The 23,434-nt window shown below is 36.6% G+C and overlaps 1 protein-coding gene across 1 annotated transcript in view; it reads left to right on the forward strand.

Moving 5' to 3' along the window:
- efnb2 (ephrin B2) overlaps nucleotides 1–6,994 on the forward strand; it is a 33,741-nt gene extending 26,747 nt beyond the window's left edge. The window contains 3 exon segments of the mRNA NM_001100239.1: nucleotides 1,069–1,161; nucleotides 1,745–1,855; nucleotides 3,511–6,994. Of these exon segments, the coding sequence (NP_001093709.1) occupies nucleotides 1,069–1,161; nucleotides 1,745–1,855; nucleotides 3,511–3,893 (587 nt within the window). The 3' untranslated portion in view covers nucleotides 3,894–6,994.
- Nucleotides 6,995–23,434: the final 16,440 nt, after the last annotated feature.

Genomic DNA, 23,434 nt, shown 5'->3' on the forward strand with positions numbered 1-23,434 from the left:
ATTTTAGCATATCCTTCAGATCTGTGCTTAGTTTTTCTGTGTAGGCTCTCCTCTATCTTGCTTCCCTTACATTGGCAAATAGGTTGTAAAAAAACACTTTTATCACAGACACATTTGATTTATGTCTTGGTCTGCAGCTTTGTATTGATTTTTGTTTCTGTAAAGGGAAGAAAAAAAACTACTATGTCTCCATTATTTTGTGAGGCTTGTGCTACAGTGTGATGCTGCCAGATGTACTCCTAGATTAGATTACTGTCATTATTTTAAGGCTCTGGATAAAAAAATAGTTTTGACATTGTGATTGGGGGTGCAATATTGAGATAAAAAAAACTTTAAATACTCTGGGGGTAGTTCAGTATATCATCAGAGGGATTTACGTTGATAGAAACAGGGCCTATGTACAATAGATGGATGGGTGGTGCAAAGGTTCCATAGTTATACAGCTGGAAACGAAAACAATTTGTGGATGCTGCATAAAGGTCTTCATTCTGAAACAAGCAATTGTTCAGATCAAAATGCAACCCACAGTTCTATTCTTAAAGCTTTCAAACTGACATTATACCAAGGACACATTTGTAATGCTGCACTCAACCAGAGGCCGATTATGCACTGTAAGAAGGAAAAACAGAGATTTGTCCGACCTTTAATAAAATATATGCTTGATGCATTATAGTAACTGCAAAAACATAATCATACTCTGTCATCCAGGAAGGCATTACATAGCAAAGTTATGATAAAATGTTGCACTCACAGCTTGACAAGGAACAGCTAAGTATTGTTAATGACAACAATTAGCTGATACATTACACCATCCTTGTAATTTCCTGATCTTATTTGTATAACAATATAAATTGCTGTATTCTGAACAAATACTCTAAACCAGAAATTGCCTTAGGGATACTCGACTCTCTAGATTATAATTTGTGGGCCTTGGGAACAAAATATAACATATCTGTGTGTGACCAACACAAAATCTTGAAAACCTAAACATTCTCTTTTCAGCCTAATGAATGTTTGTATTTTAACACAAACATCATGTTTACTTTTGTGTTCTTTTTTTTTTTGCAGCTACATCAAATGGCTCTTTAGAGGGTGTGGATAATCAAGAAGGAGGAGTATGTGTAACAAAAGCCATGAAAATCCTCATGAAAGTTGGACAAGGTATGAGCAAAAATATTTAAAACAAAACCAGTTTATTATGTATCACATTTGTTTTTCGCATTCTTTACATACATTAGGATAAATACTGTTCAAACTATAGCTAGAATAGACCAGAGGCCCCCAATATTGTGTAGCCTCACACAATATTTGATAACTTACCTAATACAAGGGCAAAATTAAATCCTAGGGTGTTCCTTTGCATTGTTGATTTGTGCTATGACTTGCCTCACAAACACATGGAGCTCAACTATTTTTCTAAACAGTTGTTACCAGTTGCTGATTTAATAACTTTGTCTTGACATCCAGATGAATGTGTCAGGGATAAGATTTATTTCTAATTATAATGTTGTTTAGCAAGCCAATCAACTTACTCAGTCAAAATTGAAATGTCATCTGCAAAGCTTTGGTTGCCAACTGTGAGAATCCCTATAGTTTCTGCAGATGGTCTTACAATCTTAACCTCTAAAAACAACTTGAAGAGCATGATTACTTAAAGGGACAGTTGTCCTCTCATAATATGTCACCTGAAATGCCACTATGTTATGACTTCTTTCTTAAATGTATACATTATTTTGATTTTTAGATCCCGACTTTCATATCCATCAAGGCTCGTCTTCAACAAGACGCCCAGATCAAGAATCTGGTACCAATGGAAAGAGTTCAACCACTAGTCCACATGTCAATGGCCCTAAAGGTACATATATAGTTAACTCTTTATAGCTACCAGTTCTATTTCAATTTTTCTTCTTTTGTTTTATTTATCATTGATTTTATTTGTGCTACAAAGGCTAGTTACATAGAAAAAGCCTTTTTTTTTACTCTTGCGTGTGAACAAGAGTTTCTGCCAAAATGTTTTAATAGTGTTTCCTGCAAGAAAAGAAAATACAACCGTAACCATATTTGTAAATGTTAGCCAGTCTCTGAGACAGGGATTTTAAAATAATAGGAGGAAGTTCTGTAGTAGAAACTATCTTGGGAGCTTGTACTATATATTGTTTAGAGATTGTACGTGCAGTGTTGGCAAAAATATTCTTAAGAAATCAAACTTTCTGTGTCCTGTATGGGCCATTATTACTGCAACTTAAAGGTGAAGTCTACCTGTTATTTCGCCCCATAATTATTTAAGCTTAAGTACTTATGCATGTTGGTAAGGAGAACTGCTATTCTGGTTTGCCTTAAAGATAATTGCTGATAGAAAGATGCAACCGTAGTGGTGCCTGTTGTCACTGTAAGAATTTAATATGGACCAGGAGACTTCTATCCCCTAACTCTTAAAATTGTCCAACTGAATCTCCCAAATTTTAAATATTTTATGTGAAAATTCCATTAATTTTAGCACTTTCTTTTTAGTTTCCCAACCTCAAGCAATGCACGTTCCTTCTTACCCGTTTGCAAAAAAAAAAAGCAGCTATTCCCTCTCTACTTTTATATTAATGTTTAAATAGTAAGTTTTCTTATCAGGTTTAAACAGCAGGTTAATGAGAAGAGATAATATTAGGGAAGAGACTTCCACTACCAAGAGCTTACAGTCAATATGTTAAATGATGGCAATATATGTATTAGTAACATTGGCAGATTAAACCCTTCCTTCGTTAAGGCATGTTTTAACATGCTAAATCATTCTAAACAGGCATATTAAGGAACACTCTTGCCAGAGGCACTGTAGGGAAAACTGGGAGGAGTCATCGACAATTAAAAACACTAGTTATTTTAATGTTTCCCACTGCTTTCATGATGATGTATGTGCTTATTATTCTAATCAATTACTAATGTGCTGAGAGCACTGAATATTAGACTGCTCAATGTGACACTTTTTATTGCCTGACAGATGTTGAGTCATTTGTTTAGCTAATTGTGTATTAAATAAGCTGATTCATTAATATTTCTACTATGTTGCCCAAATGAATTCTGGCTTTCATAAATGTAGATTGATTCCTTTACTGCTCTGATAAACCCTGCAAATGGTATTAACCACAATTAGAATATATTGTAGGAAATATATCATAAACTATAGCAGGTGGCTAGTAATGCAGATTTGGTATTAAAAGTGTTAAACATCAATATAAATTAACAAGATATGGTAATTTGAAACTGTTGGCGGCATCTGTAATTTCCTCATAACATAGCCAACAACTGATTAAATATATTAAACCTGTGATTCTCCAGACTTCAGGGCACACCAGTGTTTTCACATTGTGCATTTCCCAGCTTTGTCTCTATATTTTACAAGACTTTAAAAAGTGAATAAATTAAAGGCAAAACCATTTTATGCTTTGAATGCCTAAAGAATGTAGGCTTTGGCTTGGCCAGTTTGTAAATTATTTCTTCTTCTGTCTCTTTTCCTTCTAGGCTCTAGCACAGAGGGACACAATGCTGGACACTCAAGTATCTTGGGATCCGAGGTGGCCTTATTTGCGGGGATTGCTTCAGGGTGCATCATCTTCATTGTCATCATAATCACTCTTGTGGTGCTGTTGTTGAAATACAGAAGAAGACACAGAAAGCATTCACCCCAGCACACAACAACTTTATCACTCAGTACATTAGCCACTCCAAAACGCAGTGGCAATAACAATGGTTCAGAGCCAAGTGACATTATTATTCCTTTAAGGACTGCAGAGGGTGTTTTCTGCCCACATTATGAGAAAGTAAGTGGGGATTATGGACATCCTGTTTACATTGTCCAGGAGATGCCACCTCAGAGCCCAGCAAATATTTACTACAAAGTCTGAGGAATTCCGTGGTACCTTTTGACATACAGGACATGCAAAGGTCCATTGCTTTCTGATGGGTTTTAAGTGGCTCATTATGCGTAAAAATGGACTTGAATGGAAAAAGGGCCTAAGAGAAAACCTTTTTCAGAGAGCGCCTTCTTAAGCTGGATTGCATATGGAACCTAATGGTTCCTAAAGTTAAGACAAAAGTATTCACTGAAGCTGGAAGACTTGTTACGATTTTACCCATTCTGATAGCTATACACTAGTCATGTTCATCCTCCTTTAAGCCATGTGCACTAGGCATTCAGGCATATACAAAAGCCAGGTGAATATGGAGTTTTTCAAGGACCTTAATAATTTAAGCATATTATAGATGCTTTAGGATTATCTTGAAATGCAATTTTCAGATTCGATATTTCTAGCTTTCTCGGTGTATACTGGATTTGTCACAAAGGCCTGTGCGTCTAAGACTGAAAGAGTTTTAGTCCATCACTGTTTCATTTTCATCTCGTCTTGAATATCACCTTCCTTCACAAAAGGTTTCATTTTATTCCACCTCTTCTCTAATGGCATATTAACCTTTGGAGTCTCTTACTCCATCCATTTCTACTGCAGTCACACTTGAATGGGTAATATATTATGGAAATTGTATTTGCTAATACAGAACCTTCCAGCAAGAAGTTACACTGTCAGCAAGTCCAGGAGTCTATAAGATAAACTGCTGAATGCAGTTAAATGCCACTGCCTCTGAAATAAAGCTTAAAGAAAATATTTTAGGCAGCAGAGCACTTTGGGGGTATCAGTTTTGGAGTGTGGCAAGGGAGATGCAGAGGAATATACTGTGCAGTAAGGCTGCAAAACAAGGAATTCATTTTGATCAAAAAGGAGAGTCCTGAATTCCATAACACAGAAGTACTGACAGAGATGTGCATAGGTAGGTAGAGAAGGACAAAGTCAAGTCATGAACACTATGTGCTTGCAAGTAGTAGCATTGGCAATAAATGTATGGAAGCTGAATAAAACTCCTAGTCTGTGACTGATTTCATTGGCAGACTCAGGTGCTATACTGATTATTCATCAGACCAGGAAAGCTTTCATGAGAAGAGCAGAAAGCCAAATCTGACCTACAAGTTCAAGGAGCTGAAGGTCAAAGGAGAAAGACGTTCATTTCACAGATCTTTCTAAAAAAGGCGTAAAGCTTTTGTGATTAAACCACTTTATGTGGCTTTAATGCAGTAAAAACATCTTTGGACACGTTTTCTTTGTGGTAATGATCTCCCAGAGAAGTGTGGCATACATACGGAAGAAGCTGACATGTCCACTGGTGCTATGTTTCTGTGAAAAGCACATATGGCAAATGTTTTACAGTTCTTAGGAATAAAATAAATTATTAGTAATGGAGAACAGTAAAGAAAAATGACTTATTTAATAGGTGTATAGCACACAGGGGATATATAGTAAAATATTTTACTAATATATAATATTAAAATTGCACAGCCTGCCCCTTCAAGAAGAGAGGTTAAATCCATTTTAGCAGCAGTTAAATAGGCTTTTACAATTGTCCTTATAGAAAACAATTAGGCATTGCTTCTGGGGGGAACAAACAAGAGTTTTCCAAAAGAAATACAATAGTGAGAAAAAACTCAAAAATAACAAAGCCTTCTAAAGGCGTCTCTTTCAAGAGCAGACTAGGAAGTGCAAGCCCCTAAGAGCAGGAAATCTGTGTTACTGCATCATCTATTTAACAATGACAAGAGGATCTGCTGGCATTTATTTTTTGCTTTATGATTTCCTTTAGCCTTAACGCAATGATATTATAAAAATTCAGCAGGTTAGACAGCGCAATATCTTTTTTTTCTATTTCTTCTATTCCTCTTTGTCTCCTACATTTATGTGCTATGCAAAATAGATATTATCAACACAGTCCTGTTTCTATGGTAACACTTCAGTCTGAATTGGAAAGAAAAAAAAATTAGCAACAGCATTTTAAGGTTCTTGAGCCTGTAAGAGCACCTTCAAAAATGAACTTTCATAGGAACGATTGCTTCATCTGTTTTCTTTCCTTTTTTTCCTTCTTAAAAAAGGTTTGAGTGGTCAATCAACCCTTTAACATCTACAGAATATAGAAATACATATTTGGCTGATTTTTTTTTTTTAGCTGCAGGAAAACACTTTAAATTATGTGCATATTTCCTTTTAGTTCCTGCAAGAACATTTTGGCAGTGTTTTTAACCTTTTCCATGTCTAAGGCAGTGTGCCTCAACACTACGACAAGGACAATGCTCTCGTTTCTTTACATTTAGTTGTGAGTGTTCTTTTGAATTAAAGCTGTGAATTTCAGATCCATTGATAATAAGCAACCTACAACCACTGTCTGATCACTTTGTGTGTCTGTTTTGTGTCTGAAGCCGAATGACAATCTTCAAAATGGTTTCCTTTTTAATTTAGAAGTTGTTTCAGGTTTGGAACTTTTCTGTAAATGCCTTGCTTGATAGATCATCTGATCCTTAGTCACCTGACTTAGGAATTTGCACCAATATGTCAAAGTGAAGATGCTGTAAATATATTGAACCGTGTCTGTCTGAATTTGGGGTGTGTCCGTAGCCTTATTCACCTTTTTAAAATATTAATATAGAAAAAAACATACACCTGGAAAAAAGACAGAATATGGATTTTCTTAACCAGATTGTGTACATAGAGCAATGTTGGATTTTTTTACAAAGTCTAAGCAAAATGTTTTGTATAAAATGAATTTTTTGCTATGTATTTAGCTATCGCTTGTCTGAAGGCAGTGTCATTCCCCTTTGCACTGTAACTAGAAAGAAAAGGTAAAAAAAGGTTGCCAAATTGCTGCATATATGTGCCGTAATTGTGTACCATGAATATTTATTTAAAATAATTTTTTGTCCAATTTTGTAAGTAACACAGTATTATGCCTGAGTTTATAAATATTTGTTTCCTTTTTTAATAGCCTTTCCTAGGTTTACAGTTTTGCTTTAGTTTCACATTGTATTTAGCCTCTCTACCAGTTCCCACCCAGACAACAAAGCTCTAAAATTTCACATTCCACGTCTGAATTTGTTCTTAAAAAAATAAAATATTTTTTCCTATGGAAATTATGCCTCAAGACTGATTTTTGGTATTGCATTAAATAACATGTGCAAATCATTAATTTGACTTAGCATTTATATCCTGAATGTGTAAAATTGTTTTTTTTTTTTTTTTAAATCCTGGTCTTACTGCGTCGTGTTTATCAACTCTTAAGCCATCTTTTATCTGTTGAGTGTACAAAGCCCAACCCTCACACCCAAGCTATTGTGTCTGGTCTACCTATATAGCGATCATCAACTAGTATGCTAAAACACAATATTTCATCATCATTTAGTAATAATACGGACCCAGACATGTGGTATAATAGGTAATCAGTTATTAAATTAAAGCAGATTGATAGCATCAATTCCTACATTTCACAGGGAAAATGTACATAATTAAATACAAGCTGGTCCTAGGAACCAGTAGGAGAAAGTAGGATCAAGCCTGGATAATCTGTTAAGATTGCTGTGTCATCTGTACACAGGAGCTTGTCTTCATTCTGTATAAAAGTGATACTAACATGAAATATTCCACCAGCATATATTTTTCAAGGAAACCTAAAAGCTGGGTTGTTGGCTTGTTATTCATTATTCCCTGGGGGTACTCCATGAAGAGTCAGCGCTGCATTTTCCAGATGCTTTAACTCTGAAAATTTCAACACCCTTGAACATGTGATGTAATTATATTTTGGTATTAATAATTATAGAACTTTGTAAGTGAGATTAGTTAGGTGGGGGGCCGGCCCCCTACTGAGGTTCAAAACAACGGCTAAGTGGTCCAGCTTTGGCTGACGTGGGAAAGAGTCCAGTTAACCCTACGTACTCAAACCCACCTTGAAGGCTAGTAAGAAATTAATGTAACTGCTGTCCTAGACAAATATGACTTATTGCCTGATACAGCAATTATTTCATTTATCTGTAATATTATTAATTGCTAAGAGGCCCCTTTACCAATTGTTAGACCCAAAATGAGAGTCTGAGCTAAAGAGAATTTGCAAGTCTCTGCCCTAAAGGAACAATGCAACTTGAGGCATGTTACCTCAAGTTGTAATTGTAACATGGTGTTCTTTGTGGAAAGTGAAGGTGGGGTTTGGCTCCAAAACATTTACTTTTTCTGCAATACCGCACTGATGATAAACACAAGATACACAAGGCTTAGCTTGTGATTATAGAATCAGGAAATATATATATTATACTTGCAACAGTATTGAACCACTAACTGTTCATTCAAGAGGGCTCTGAAGTGTACTCATAAAACACAATTGTCCTGATCCATGTGGCCCCCTCTCTAGGTTAATATTTATTTGTCCCACTTTGTTGTGAATGGTGCCTGTAAAAAATCAGTGACCTACAGAGAGACCTTCACCTTCCTACTGGGATGTTCTTTAAGCATTTACAATTGCATCATGTGTTTCAGTTGTAGTTAAGCATCGTGACTGGATCATATATAAGTTTCAGCTAGCAGAATATGTTCAGTGGGATCATTGTGATTGGATGCTGGGACTGTATTACCCTTAAAGGGACAATATGCCCAAAACCTTTGCTAAAATTGAACACAGTAAATAGTTGAAATTACATTTTGCCATATTTCCTATTTACTTGCCATTATAAAGAACTCATTTGAAAGTTGGGCTGTTTTCACTCTAAAGCTGGCCATATACACACCGATATTCGATGTGTGTATGGTGGATTGACGAGACGACCGATATCGCAAAAGCTTCAGATATCAGTCCTCTCATTGATCGTGCAGGACAAAAGTTTTTGATTTGGCGACGTTGAAGTCGACCAAGCAAAATCTGCATTTAGGGCTGAATCATCAGTTGAAGAATCCCTATTGTTTCTACCTCCATATCTGACGGTTTGGTCCTGTACCAAGGGTAAAATGGTTGCAGGAGAGATTGTAATTGGGACGTGTATGGCCACCTTAAGCAACAGCTTTTGAGTAGCTCATGATCAGGGGCTTCTTAGTGAACTGGTATTAGTATTTACAGCTCTTATGTTCTGTTTAGTGTTTGAAATAACATAAACCATAGGGATTTCTTAATTTAAACAATAGACAAAAGTATGCTCAGTACAAGTCCTATTCTTTGAGCTCATGTAGAAAGGAGGCATATACTGTCCCTTTAGGGGATTAAAATGCTGGGAATGCCTACCCTTAAGATTAATTTAACAAGCAAATCAAATTGTTTTCAAGATTACTCAACAGGTCTCATTGCATTAGATTTATCACTACTAGATACTATGGGGCACATTTACTAACCCACGAACGGGCCGAATGCGTCCGATTGCGTTTTTTTCGTAATGATCGGTAATTTCGCGACTTTTTCGTATTTTTTGCGATTTTTTCGGCGTCTTTACGATTTTTGCGTAAAAACGCGAGTTTTTCGGCGTCTTTACGAAAGTTGCGCAAAGTCGCGATTTTTTCATAGCGTTAAAACTTGCGCGAAACGTTGCGCCTTTTAAGTTTTAACGCTACGAAAAAGGCGCGACTTTGCGCGCAAGTGTTAACGCTACGAAAAAATCGCGACTTTGCGCAACTTTCGTAAAGACGCCGAAAAAATCGCAAAAAATACGAAAAAGTCGCAAAATGTTCGTTTCCAATCGGAATTTTTCCAATTCGGATTCGAAATCGTGTCTTAGTAAATCAGCCCCTATATATCATAACTTAAGTGAATGAAAATCTTCATACATACTGTATACATCTTGAGGCTCATTGCCCAAAAACAGCTTACTAACCCCAGATTATTCTGAACTACAGGGGGTGGGAGGGGGAATAAAAAATAGAAAAACACTTAAGAGGCTATGCAAAATAAGGTACAAAGTGTACTTCAATTCTAATCACTATGGCGACCAATCAGCAGGCAGCATTTCCTGGTCACCTGATTAAAACTAAACATTTTATTGGTTGCTATGGGTTATTGCATCTGTGCAAACTTTGTGCCTTTTATTACACATGGCGGTTCAGGTTTGTACTAAGATCTCACTTCTTAAACAAACATACCCTTGACCCCTGCTCTACGACTTGTTTAGCCCCCTCCATCGTGACCTTGTGTTATTTTAATATGGCTCCAGAAAAATGTGCAGTTTTTAGCCATCCTCATAGAATAACTCTGATATTGGGCACATTAGCACAAAATCATTTATATTGCTCCTGCGCATAAAAACACAACCTCTATAGAGAATTTTGTTGCAAATGCAGTATTGCATTGCAACATTAATTCCTGACATCTCTTAAAATTTAAATTTCATTGTTGTAAGATATAATTGGCAATGTAATGCTTAAAAACAAAGATATGTAAGTGATATGTAGATATGTAAGCAGCAAATTATTATTGAACAGCAGCTTGTCTGATGGTTAAAACAAATTACTGAAATCCCCGGACTCTGTGTGATACCACCCCGTAATACCATTGCAGAATTGGAAGGGCTGGTCTATGTTATTCAGAAATGTGATGCACACTCTAAATGTGCCACAGGGATCAAACTCTGCTGTAGACAGCAATTATGGAGCAGATTTCAAGAAGAGCAATTGCTCATCACTACAGACTATCTTGTGACACAAGCAAATAGGCACTTGCATTTTTGTCATTCCTGATGACATGACTCTATTAATTATCAAACAAGGACAAAATGTGAATTTTACTGTTGCTATTATGAACTGAAAATCAGCAGGTAGGCAAGGCTGAGTTTAGGAAAAAAAGTCTTTGTTCAAAGGGCAGAAGTTTTGAGTTCAAATATTTACTGTAAATAGAATATGCCTTATTAACAAGAACAATTTTACTGCCATTTATTAAGTCTTAAATCTAGTAGGAGCACATGCTATACACTTCAAAGTGAGGGACCCTTTTTATTGAAGCTATGGAGGATACATTAGTACTAGTATTAACATTACTGTATAAATAGAGAAAAATGGAGAAATCATTTTCAACATTATAATTACCTATTTATAGCATTAATTCATAGAAAATAAACCCTCCCTTTGGAAAATGCAATCCCACATAATAATATGCTATTTTTCAATGCTATTATTAATAGCAATTTGGAGCTCTGAGTGTGGGTGAGTACCTAGTATGACACGCAGCTTTACTATGTAGAGAAAAAGCTTACTACTCTACTGCTAGCATGTGGATTAATAAGCATCTAGGGAAAAGTAAATATAAGTTCTAACACTTGCTGCTGGGGCACTTTATCATTTTATAAGGATACAGCCGCACATGATGTTCATGATATTTAAATATATTTGATGCCAGCAGTATCTTATATCTCAGTTCAGGTACAAGGCATAGTACTTTATAGGGATAATTTATTAACATAGGTATTAAATTGAACAAGTGCAATGGCCATTAGCAACCAACCAGGTCTTTCAATCTAAGGTACTGATTTATCATCCCTCAGTAAATTGTAATGAGTGTAAATCATAGTTATGTAAAACATACAGAGTTTTGAGATTTTACAATCAATATTTGCCGTGTATGTATGCTAAAATTCTCGAGAAATAACATATTTGCATTGATTTAGGTAAGGGTTATCTGCTCAGTTATCTGTTCATGAACATATGCTGATTTATGGCTGATGGCACATAAATCAGCTCTACCACAGGTGACCAATCTCCAGAAAATACTTTTTCCACCAGAAACAATGTATATTGCAGGTGAGAAAATATACGCTACTAGTACCTCTGTGTGTCTGCACCCTACGGTATCAGAATTATACATTGACGTAAATGTGACTTTGAGATTGGATTGCAGGCCACTGTGTTCTGAATGTTCTGCTATAAAGAATTTCAGTCATGAAGCATAACAGAACTGCTGCTTCGTAAGAGAAAGCAATCACCAACTGATTACACTCTCAGATTGTCTGATATTGACTTTTTAACATGTAAACATTTTTCCAAAATCACTTTTGATCTCCTAAATATTACACATCAACTGTAATTTTTTAATATGAAAGCAATATAATTTGCCACATTGTTTAGAATATCACAAGAATGGGCAATTTGCAGCCACCGTATGCTGTTACATAACACCAACAACTGAACCAGCATTGGCCCACGTTACAAGCAGGAGGTATACTGAGGTAGCACATATCATTGCTGAAATTTGCCGGTTTCAGCCTTTGTCTTTCCCTTAATAATTAGGCGTTCTAATGAAGCTTAACAAAAAGCATTGAATTCCTTGTAAAAATGAAACTGAGCTGCCCACATTTATGCATATTCTCTATTTAACAAACATGTTGTTTTCGCTCTGTTCCAGGCAACACACTTGGCTGTCCCTGATCACAGATTTTCCTCCTACTTCTCATTCCACCAGCTTTCTCGCAGACTGCGTTCTGCTGAATGTCTTTCCAAAACAATTAGAATTTCATGTACCCAAGAAGCACAAAACACACATTTGTACTGTTATATTGTGCTGTATGGGACCTAGAATCACCTCTTAGTGCCATACATGTGCCAGTGTAATTCAATGTTAGTGCAATTTATGTCAATTTTACTATTTTCATTATTTAGGAAACAATTACATATAATTGTTTCTTTGTTGTAGCAGTGTTTACTTCTTCTTTGTATGCTTTATATATACAGTACAAGGTATGCAGTGTGCATATGGTATTTAAATAGGATAAGCCCAGCAGTAGTGTCAGAAATGTCCACTTCTCTGCACAAATACATTTTGTCTTCTTTTCACAAATTCTGTGTCCTTATGAATCACTTTAAAATGCCATTAATGAATAATTGATCCAGTGTCAGCCGTCTGTATGCACAATCACAGTTGTAATCAGTCCAGGTGAAACAACATGAGTTTTTAAAGCACCTGTAAAAATGCTATAAAAACTCTAATGAATGTAAATTTGTAAACATAATCAGGACTTATGGATATTAAAGTCTAAGTATTTTTCCATAATGCATTAACAAGCGTAGATCTTGTATGAAAAATAAAGACCACACAATAAGAGCACTATTCGGTATAACCACTCTAAAGCCTTCTCCCCAGACTCAGGATGCTTAAGCCTGGAGCACAGTGTCATGAATCCTGTAACACATCTTATTGCACCTTTCATTGGAGGACCGGACCAATGTGTATACCACAGAAATTACCATCTGTTGCAGAGTCTGAGCCAGCTGTCCAACAGTTAATTAAAATGCCTGAAGCTTTGTGTACTCAGGCTATCCACTTTAATTGACTAAAAATGACACTACTTAGTAATCTGATTATCCCCAATCTAACCACTCTCTTCCTAGCTTTTGACTAGATAATGGCAGAGACCACTTAGATAAAAAAAATAACATGTGTATTACAGGAAGAAACACTTTTGAAAGAATGCAGGAAAACATGGTTTTAGAATTGGAATTCATCTCTGTCAATCTAACAAATGGGTGCATGTAATTGATATACTATATGATGGCAGTTAGGACTACTGTTTCATTTTATCATTGGACAGAATGGGACATTTAATTCAGTGAGAAAAAAAATATCTCATGGTTTATCACATAAAAACTTATGGAAGTGATTTGAGGAGAAAAAACTTTTATCCTAATTAATTTTCTTTTTTTCCCATAAACTTCAGTAGAGTTTTCACAAGATAAACATTGAGATGAGTGTTTCTGAATTGAATCTCAAATTGAATCTTGTCCATGAGTTTACACATGATAAAATTTTTTCTCACTGAATTGAATTTGGTGTAACAGACATGAAAATAGACAGGACCATACAATAGGTGAGGTAGCTAATTAGATACTTTTCTTGAGTAATGTCTAATTAAATCTCACAATAATGTGGCCCCACACAGATATTGACCGCTAATTCAGTTCTCATCTTCCTTTGGGAGGCACAAAAAGGTACCCCTGTTTCTATCCATTTCGAATCAGGATCTAACACTATGTGACTTTGACAATGACTTGGGTGTTTGATTTGTGCAAAGATCCTCTTTTCTGGTGACCTCACTAAATTATCATGAATTGCTAGCTTTTATGTCTCATGTTAAAATGGCATTACCAACAGAGTAACTGTGGAAAGTAGGAACATACTATTTATCCTTTAGGCCAGTGGTTTTCAAAGTGTGGGGTTAGTTCCCAGAGGTATGCTTTGAACAGTGCCGAGGGGTGGGGTGAAGAGTTTGGATAAGATTTGTAGAGAATGCCTATTTGATCTCCTAGATGCACATAAAAGACAGCTTAAATATAAAATAGTGAGAAATTAAGGCAAAAATGTATCTTATATCCTTCATATTCTTGGAAGTATGGCTAAATGACTGATAGCCCTGATGTGTGCTAAGGGGTCCCTGGTTGGTTGGACCTCCATGGGGGGTTTGAACAAAAACAAGTCAAATTGGTCTGGTCCATCAGTTGCATTATGTAGCTGCAAAGCTTCATTTAGAAACAAGTATTGTGTTTTACAGAAAGTTCTTACCCATTAAACATGAGAATAAGAAATGCATCCCATAGGGGGGGTTAAATCAGTGGAGTAGTTAATAGCAAATGGGAGTTTTGCTTTGTATTTGACACTCACATAGCAGGTATGATGAAAAAAATATTTCATTATACAACAAATTTTTCATTTAAAACATGTTGTAAAAGCATGTTGTAAGATGCGGCACTCACAATGCTACTTCTACCTACAACATTGGTAAGCAAAAAATGGTAGGCATCATCATAACTTGGTCCAAATCCTCATTTATCTAAATCAATTTGCTCATCTGCAGATAGGAGTAGTGAAAATGGGAAAAAATGTCATGATAATTTAATAAATAACCAGATATTACATCTGGTAAATCAATGGGATGTCCATTTAAAGTAAAACATGAGCTGCTGAGGTGATGTTGTGGTGTTTACCTGACATAAGCAAAGGAATGTTAGGAAAGTCTTTGTCTATGCTAGGTACCAAATGTGAGCAAAATTCAATCAAAATTGAATTATAATAAGCTTAATATTGATGGATGGTACATTTCTTACTTTGGACACATAATCATATATAATCGGTGTTGAAGCCAAACCATTCCAAGGAAACAGTAGTAAAAATGTTTCTAGATCAATACTTTTTATTACCATTTTTATTGTAATTGTTTGGTAAAACATCATTTATCAATGTTACTCTTATTATAATTAATTTATGTTCATGTTTTCATATTATTCACATTTACAATGGCATTCATATTGCTGGCCACTATTTATACCAAGATTAAAGGGATGTAATATTGACCATGTATGGATTCAAAGCATTTTTGCACTCATTTCCTTGCTGAGTAAAATGATTACATTACCCTGTCTGACTGAAAAGGTTACTGCTTAGAAACCAAGGGAACATTCTGACATTTTCATTTTATATTATGGCTTTGTGTGGCACTGTTTCACAGATGCTGCCAATATAAGTCTCATTATTGTCTGCTAATTACTGGGTCATTCTTGATGGCCTCCCATGTTAATATCAACACAGACCCAACTTAATGTGGCCATACACAGTAAGACCCGCTCGATGGGCGAGGTCACACAAGTGCATCATCTCCCAATATACCCATCTAAGGTGGGCGATATCGAGCTAATTTAATTGATGCCTTCCTTGGTCTGACAGCCCATATACCCCCAGTTTTAACTCTAGGGTCGAAGGATCAAATTAAAATGGTGAGTATATGGCCTTCACACTGAGGAACACATCAATGAGCCGATGGGGTCCCCAGTCCGACAGGAAAATCAAACCTGCCCAATCGAGATCTGGCCAATTTAAGGCCAGATATCGGTTGGGTAGGCCTGTAGGGGGTTCCCATACACAGGCAGATAAGCTGCAGAATCGGTCTGAAGGACCTAAATTCGCCTCTAAAATCTGCTTTTGTATGGCCACCTTACATGGCAATATCAACTGAATTTAGCCCACCATCTAGGCAGTCACTATGGCAACATTTCTGGATTTTTTTTTTTTTAAATGAAGAGCATTTCTAATGCCATGTGCCCTTGCAAAATAGCAATAGACACTAGCACTATTTAAGTGTCATTAGAAGTAATTTATGAAATCCCCTGGCACAAGTGCTAGAGCACTAAGGGATTAATAAAGATATTTAATTATTATTTTCCCAGACCACCTGTCTGGGTCATCTACAGGGGTCATAATCTTTTCCAGCAATGTTCTAGTTTAAGATGTCAAACATCTTGTGGGGATCACACTGTGTTTTTTGCTTGGCAAACAGTAAGTAGTGGATTATGTTCAATTTATTTGGGATTGGCTAATGTAGACACATCATTCAGGACAGTTGGTTTACAGGAAGGCTATGAGGGTAAACAGAAAGTGTGTGGCCATGCAAGCTGGCAGCTGGAAATGCAGAAATATGCCTCAGAATCTCTTCCATGAAAGAGAAGAAGAACAAAGCAAGCATGGCATGATTATTCATTAAGATGCTAAATTTAAATACTGTACAAGGAAAAAATAAACATTTAAGGTTTAGCATTCCTTTAGATTAAGCAGGACCTGCTGTATGCAAAAATTCTGTCATTAGACAAATGAATAACTATTACATCCAAAAATGTTCTGCTTACACCATATTGCCAATATCTGCTTTAAGCTGATTGGTTTTGCAGACAGAATCATTATCTTCTATCTTCAACTTGTATCCTTCTTAAGTTGCTTTTCTAGCTCTCTAATAAATAATCAATTTCCTGTGCAATCTAGTCCAACATTCCTAAAAAGACATCATTCTAATTATTTACAGCAGTTTTCTTTGAACCAAGGTGTAATTGATTTGCCCCTGCCAGCAGGTTGGGGTGGAACAACCAACACATTAGTAAAGATGGCCTGGGAATACCTTGGAGCCTATAGCTAGAGGGTGGGGCAGGACTAGGTAAAAAGTACTGGTAGTGTCCTGGAAATTACATTAGCTATTTAGTGTCCAATTGCCTTGCAGCTCCATAGCCTAGAGGTGAAGCTGAGCTAAAAAGGCACTATTGGAATCACTGACCAAATTACAAAACCTGTGCCTTGCTCAGAAAGCTTGAACCTATTGTGCAGTGCATATACACTTTCCAATTGGTTCAAACTACTTCCAAATACATGTTTTTCCTAAACCTTATCCTAAATGACTAGCAGATAGAGCCCTGGCTGGGACTGAGCCATATAGTTAGTCCTTATGTTCCACCATGATGTTCTTGGGAATAGAAACATTTTTTTTTAGCCCTGTGGTCCAGTCTAGATCTAATAGATTAGATTATATTTATTGTTTCTCGCTTGGGATCACTTTTGTGCCTTCCTTCCTATATAGAGGGCGCACCTGGGCCCCTTGCCTGTTTGAGGCGGCCTTTTGTATGCCAAGAATGGGGTGCAGAGAGCGCTCCTTAATGGGGTTTAATTATGGTATATTCTCCATGGATGTTTCTCCACAAAAGAGTAAACTTCAGTGACACTAGGAAAGCAGAGTGAAAAAAAGAATTAAGGAAGTCAAAAGAAGCAAGGTTTCAGTTATTTACTATTAGGATAATATTGTCATTTAAGATGGCACATTTATGAAATGGAACAATATTATGAACTGTAACAGTTTCTCGTTAATGCATGAAATATGCATTATATTAAACTATTTATGTTAGGTAGTTTTTAAATATATTTTATCCCCTTCATTATAGCAGTGTCCGTACAATGGCTTATTCACATGGCACATTTTTAATGTGTATTAATGCCTGGGTCACAGATCCAAAAAGCACTAATTGCCCCTAAGCCAGTCAAATTAAGGCTTTCATGTCCATGGATATTTGTACAAATAATATTTCTGATTTCCATAATTTGTTTTCATTTTGCTAGTATTTCACTATATTTTAGCATATAGATAGCTTTTGTTCACTGAATAACTTTTTACTTGGTTACAGCATATTTGTACACAACATCTAATGAACACTAACAAAAAGATTGTTTAGTTTATTAAGTAATTTATCATCCTGTCAATGGAATTATTAGGGTAAAAACACATTTTCACCATCACAAGGCCTAGAATACATTACACAGCACTTCGCAGCTTCCAGCCCACACTGTAATCCAGTTGTCTGGCAATGCTGACAGATACTAAGACATCCTTACATATTTGCTGAACATTAACATTTAAATCTGAGTGAAGCCCTTTCTGCTATTATGTAACTGCTGCTATTTACTGATCTAAAACAGCAAATGTGCATTTTTGAAGTAACATAACATAAATTATTTCTTCCAATTATTTTTTATTTTACATAGGATTCATACAATGAAGGGCAGGAGCTCCCTTTGAGAACTGACTTGGCATGCCTATCCTAAATTGCTATCCTGAAGGCACCTAAACTGTAAAATCTTCTTGAATGAATAAGGCACCAGTCACTAGTGCTGGTAAATCATTTGATTGCTGGAACATAGATTTGCTGCATGGTAATTTTTGTTCCTACCCTTAGAGATGTATTTTTGGAATACAAACTTTTTTCAAAGCTATAATTTTTTATTCTAACCTGACAGGTTTTTTCTGAAGGCGTTATCATTCTGCATTTTTATCTATGCCTATAAGGTGTCTATATGGGAAAGACTAAGGGGCACATTTACTTACCCACGAACGGGCTGAATGTGTCCGATTGCGTTTTTTTCGTAATGATCGGTATTTTGCGATTTTTCGGAAAATTGTCGTGCCTTTTTCGTAGCCATCCCGAAAGTTGCGCAAAATGTTGCGATTTTTTCGTAGCGTTAAAACTTGCGCAAAAAGTCGCGCCTTTTTCGTAGCCATCCCGAAAGTTGCGCAAAATGTTGCGATTTTTTCGTAGCGTTAAAACTTGCGCGAAAAGTCGCGACTTTTTCGCAGCTTTCGCGCCGAGTACGAAACATTCGGATTCATTCAAGCTTCAGTATGGTGACTTTTCTTGGGCCAGGTTGGAGCTGCAGGGTGCCATTGAGTCCTATGGGAGGCTTCCAAAATCATGCTAAGTCTAAAATTTTCGTCCGCCGCTTACGAGCGCTCAATACGACAAGATACGAGCGAATCGTAATGGCTACGAAAAACTCGCGTTTTTTCGCACAAGTCGTAATGGCTACGAAAAACTCGCGTTTTTTCGCGCAAATCTTATTGGTAACGAAAAAGTCGCGACAGTTTCTGAAAAGTCGTAAAGGCGCCGAAAAAATCGCAAAAAATACGAAAAAGTCGCAAAATGTTCGTTTTCCAATCGGAATTTTTCCAATTCGGATTCGAATTCGTGTCTTAGTAAATCAGCCCCTATGCTCTTCTAAGCACTTCTCCCAGGATCATATGCAGAGGGGAAAAAATATGTTAGTAGATATCAATTTCTCCACTAGAACAGACATATGATGTAAAAATCCAGGTACTTGCAACAATATTCTTTGATATCAAAAGGTCAACTGCATTTTTTTGTGGAGCATTTACACAATGAGACATTTTGTATATTGGTAAACAACTCATGTAGTGTAGACATTTACTTGCCACTGTGGCATTTGTGATGAGTGAATCTGTCCTGTTTTGCTTCACAGAGAAAACCATGGGAAAATTGGCAATACTGTGAAAATTCACAAAACGCATTGAAGTCAATGGTCATTTTTTCATGGAGACTTTCTTGTGTCGACTTTTTCTGTGCAAAATACAATGGAATCTATGGGTGTTTTCGACTGCAAATTTTTTTCTGGTTTCCGGCTTTTTCTGTGCAGAATACATTGGGGTCTATGGCCGTTTTTGGTGGCAACATTTTTGTGGCAAAAATTTTCATGGTGAATTTATTTGGTGGTTTGTGGAATTTCCAAAATGTGAAATCCATGCTTGGCAAAATATTACACTCATCACTATTCATATATCTTCTTGTATAGTAGCCTGCTCATGCCAACCAATATTCATGTACTACGGTCAGGGCCGGATTTCCCAATTGGCCGCCCCGAGGCCGCCCCCGGTCGCACGCCCCCCCCAAATCATGCATACGGAGCAGTGGGGAGAAGTCCCCACTGCTCCGTATGGGGACAAAACTTTTTAAATTTTGGTGCGGCGGGGCGGCATGCCGCCCCAAGGTTTCTGCCGCCCTAGGCCCGGGCCTTTGTGGCCTCTCCACAAATCCGGGCCTGACTACGGTCATTTTGGATATCAGGCCTGTTTGACTACCTTACCCCGAATGAAACAGAATGCATATTCTGACTCTCAGATATAAATGTACTGTACATATTTGTAAGGTGTGATCTATTTTCATTGGTTTCTTTATTAATACTTTGTCAAGCTAGTTCACAGCACTTATTTGGGGATATGCGTATACCTCAACCAAGGGCATGATTCAAGAAGTCTAGGATATTGGCCCCTATATATGAATCATCAAACCTGTGCACAGCTAGTATTGGTATAACTATATGGTAATGGTTGGTAATACTTCATAGTCAGTTCAGTTGAGGCACATGGTGATTAATTATTATTTCTTCCCCCTGCAAAATATTGTGCTAATAGCATTTATGATCATGACATATTGTTATTTAAAATTTCCCAGGGTTTTTAATAATATGGCAAAACTAAAGATGCATTGGATGAATATTAAGCAAAGCAATGTGATTATAGCTGCTCAGTAGAACTAGTTTGTCATTATATTGACATTTTTGTATTTTTCTTACTATGACTGTCTGACAGAGATGTGAATTTTAGATTTTTCCAAAGGTCACGCTTAAATTTGTATGTTATGTGTTGCTATGGTAACTGTAGAATGACAGGAACATACTCCGTAAAAACAGGGCATTGCCACTTGCTTGGTCTTTCAACAAAGCCACAAACAGTTGCCAAGATAGAGTTGGAGAAGAGTTGGAGGGCCCCCTGATGTCCCCTACAGTGAAGGAAATCCCATGGAGGTAACCAATTCCCTGTAGAAGGGATGTATTCCTATTGGCCCAGTGTATTAATAATAACAGTCCAGCTCCTGTAATAGCATGCTATAGAAGTGTGAAATAATCAGGGTGCCTTGAAAGTAATGTGGTTCATCAAGAAGATGCAGTATGCAGATAATAATTCCTAGGCGATACCAGCCAGTTGTAGGGACCTAAATGAAAAGGTACCCTGGTAGCACTTCACTGCCTGGCATGCAGTCATGAAGTGATCTCATACGCCAGGTCTGGAAACATGCTGGTAACAATAACCTTCACAGAAATCTGCTTATACCTTTATTTGGATTTTGGTTGTGAGAAACTCATCTCTTTGGTCTCTGATTGATGCTACCTGATCTATTTTGATTACCAGCGTAAGTGAACTAGCATATTTGCCATTATTTTATTACCCAGTTAATCTGGTGTTCTTGTTTAAGAATCACTGGTGTCCAGAAGTTCTTCTAACAGTGTGTGAGAGTTATAATTTCGCTACAAGACCCTTTTTATCAATCATACCTGTGAGGCCTCAGCTGAGAAGGAGGGTGATATGTAGCAGTGATTAAGGGTGCTAGATTCCACATGTGCTAATAAGGAGATATTTTAATGCTAGCTCCAAACATATAATAAAACATAATACTGGCTTCTCTAAAGCATACAGGCTAGTGACTGAGGCTTTTTTTTAAAGTTATGATATTAATTTAAATACACTTTGTCGTAGTATGATATTACTAAGCTGGCAGAGACATTCACATTTTTAATAGAATTGCATATTGTTGCTGAAAAACAGATATTGGTCAATACTATACTGCTTTTATATCGACATAGCCTGAATAATGCTCAAGTTTGGGGGCAGGATAGGGGACCCTGCACAACTCTCACAGCCTGCCCATTATAACTACAGCATTGCCAAATGCAGGCAGTGCTGTATTCAAAGGTAAAGCACAGATTTTTTAACGGTGCAGGATGGAGGATGTCTACATACTACCATGCAGGCAGGACTGTACTCAAGCTAGAAGCACAAGACCGTGTGCCCCATTCAGGAATGTGGGGCAGGGTGCAAAAGTACAAAAAAACACTGTGGTTTGCTCATGGTTTTGAGCTTTGCGCTATGCCCCTGCACTTAGCACATAACCCCTACTGTGTTCCTCTACCTCAGAACACCAGATAGTTCAGTATCTGAAGTCTGTGTTGCTGCCAGATAACAGCACTAACAATGGGTCAGAAACAAACTGTAATTAAGTGTTGTAGATTCATTATTTTGGACACTAACTTGCACTTAATGCACTAACTACAACAGTAATATGTAGAAGTGATCCAACCAGTTCTTTTCTTTTCCTCCCATTATTTCTCTGTAACGTATTATCAGTTTAGCAAATAAGACCATTGTTACCCAACAGACTGAAAGATTTAAAAATAGTCATATCTCATTAGCTACATGGCCCCCGGGAAGGAGAGTAATGTGCTTATACTTAGCATACCATCAGGGTGTGTGAACCAGCAGTTAGTTAAAGTAATGGCAATTGATTCATTTGTTTATTAGATAAATTCATCACATTTTAATGAGGTTTAAAAATAGCAAAACAGGGATTGAACTTGTCAGGCCAGCTTTACAAGTGGAATAAAAATAGCCATTATTGGAATCTTAAATTTAGGGATATTTTCTTTGACAAAACATACTTGCAATAATATAATAAATAAGGGCTGGAATAATATGGGATAATTATAGGCATGCAAATATGTATGAATTTAATTTCATGTGAAAACAATTCTTTATATAACACATATTGCAGGATGAGTGGTGACCCCTGGGGTAGTGGTGAACTATTATTATTGTAGATTATTTATAAAGAACCATTTATTCACTTAGCAATCCACTGAGAAGCAGAAAAAAAGGCAACAAACAGAAACAAACCAAGAAGAAAGGGCAGGGGGTTGGCAGTGTTGCTGCTTACTGTGAGCATATGTGAATCAGTATTTAGTTAAAGTAACAGCAAATTGATTTCAATTTGTTTATAAGAATTATTTATTGAAATTCATCAGATTTTAATGAGGGTTAAGCATAGGAAGACAAGAATTAAACATGGCAGGCTATATCTACAAGTAGAATTAAAAAAAGTCATTACGAATCTACGTTCTTCAAGCAAGTATTAGAATTATTCTCTTTTAACAATTTATGAGCCATTTTTGTACATAGATGTGTAATTAATTGATAAACAGAAAAGCAATACAACAAACAGAAACAAATCAAGACAAAATGCCAGAGGGCCCTGTGCAGGCAGTTATAATTTATATATAGGCATGTCAAGATTTTGAACCCACATATGATCCTCTTTTTCTTTGTGACCCCCTACTGATTCTATGACTTTTACTTAAGTCTATGAAGATTCTCATTCATCCAGGTCATGATATACAGTATCTAGTAGAATTAAGTCTAAAACAACTGGACTTTTCTTGAAAACGTTTCACCCCTCATCCGAGTGGCTTCTTCAGTTCAAATGACTGGTAGGGAACTCCCCGGTATTTAAACTCTTGATGGTAGTAGAGTCACAGACATCCAATCACAATGGTTCCATTGAACTTGTTCAGTTAGGTGTTAGCTGAAACTGACAGGTGTAAGAAGGTATGATCCAATCACAATGGTACCAAGATT

This window comes from Xenopus tropicalis, chromosome 2 (genome assembly GCF_000004195.4).
Source record: "Xenopus tropicalis strain Nigerian chromosome 2, UCB_Xtro_10.0, whole genome shotgun sequence".
Taxonomy (NCBI): Eukaryota; Metazoa; Chordata; class Amphibia; order Anura; family Pipidae; genus Xenopus; species Xenopus tropicalis.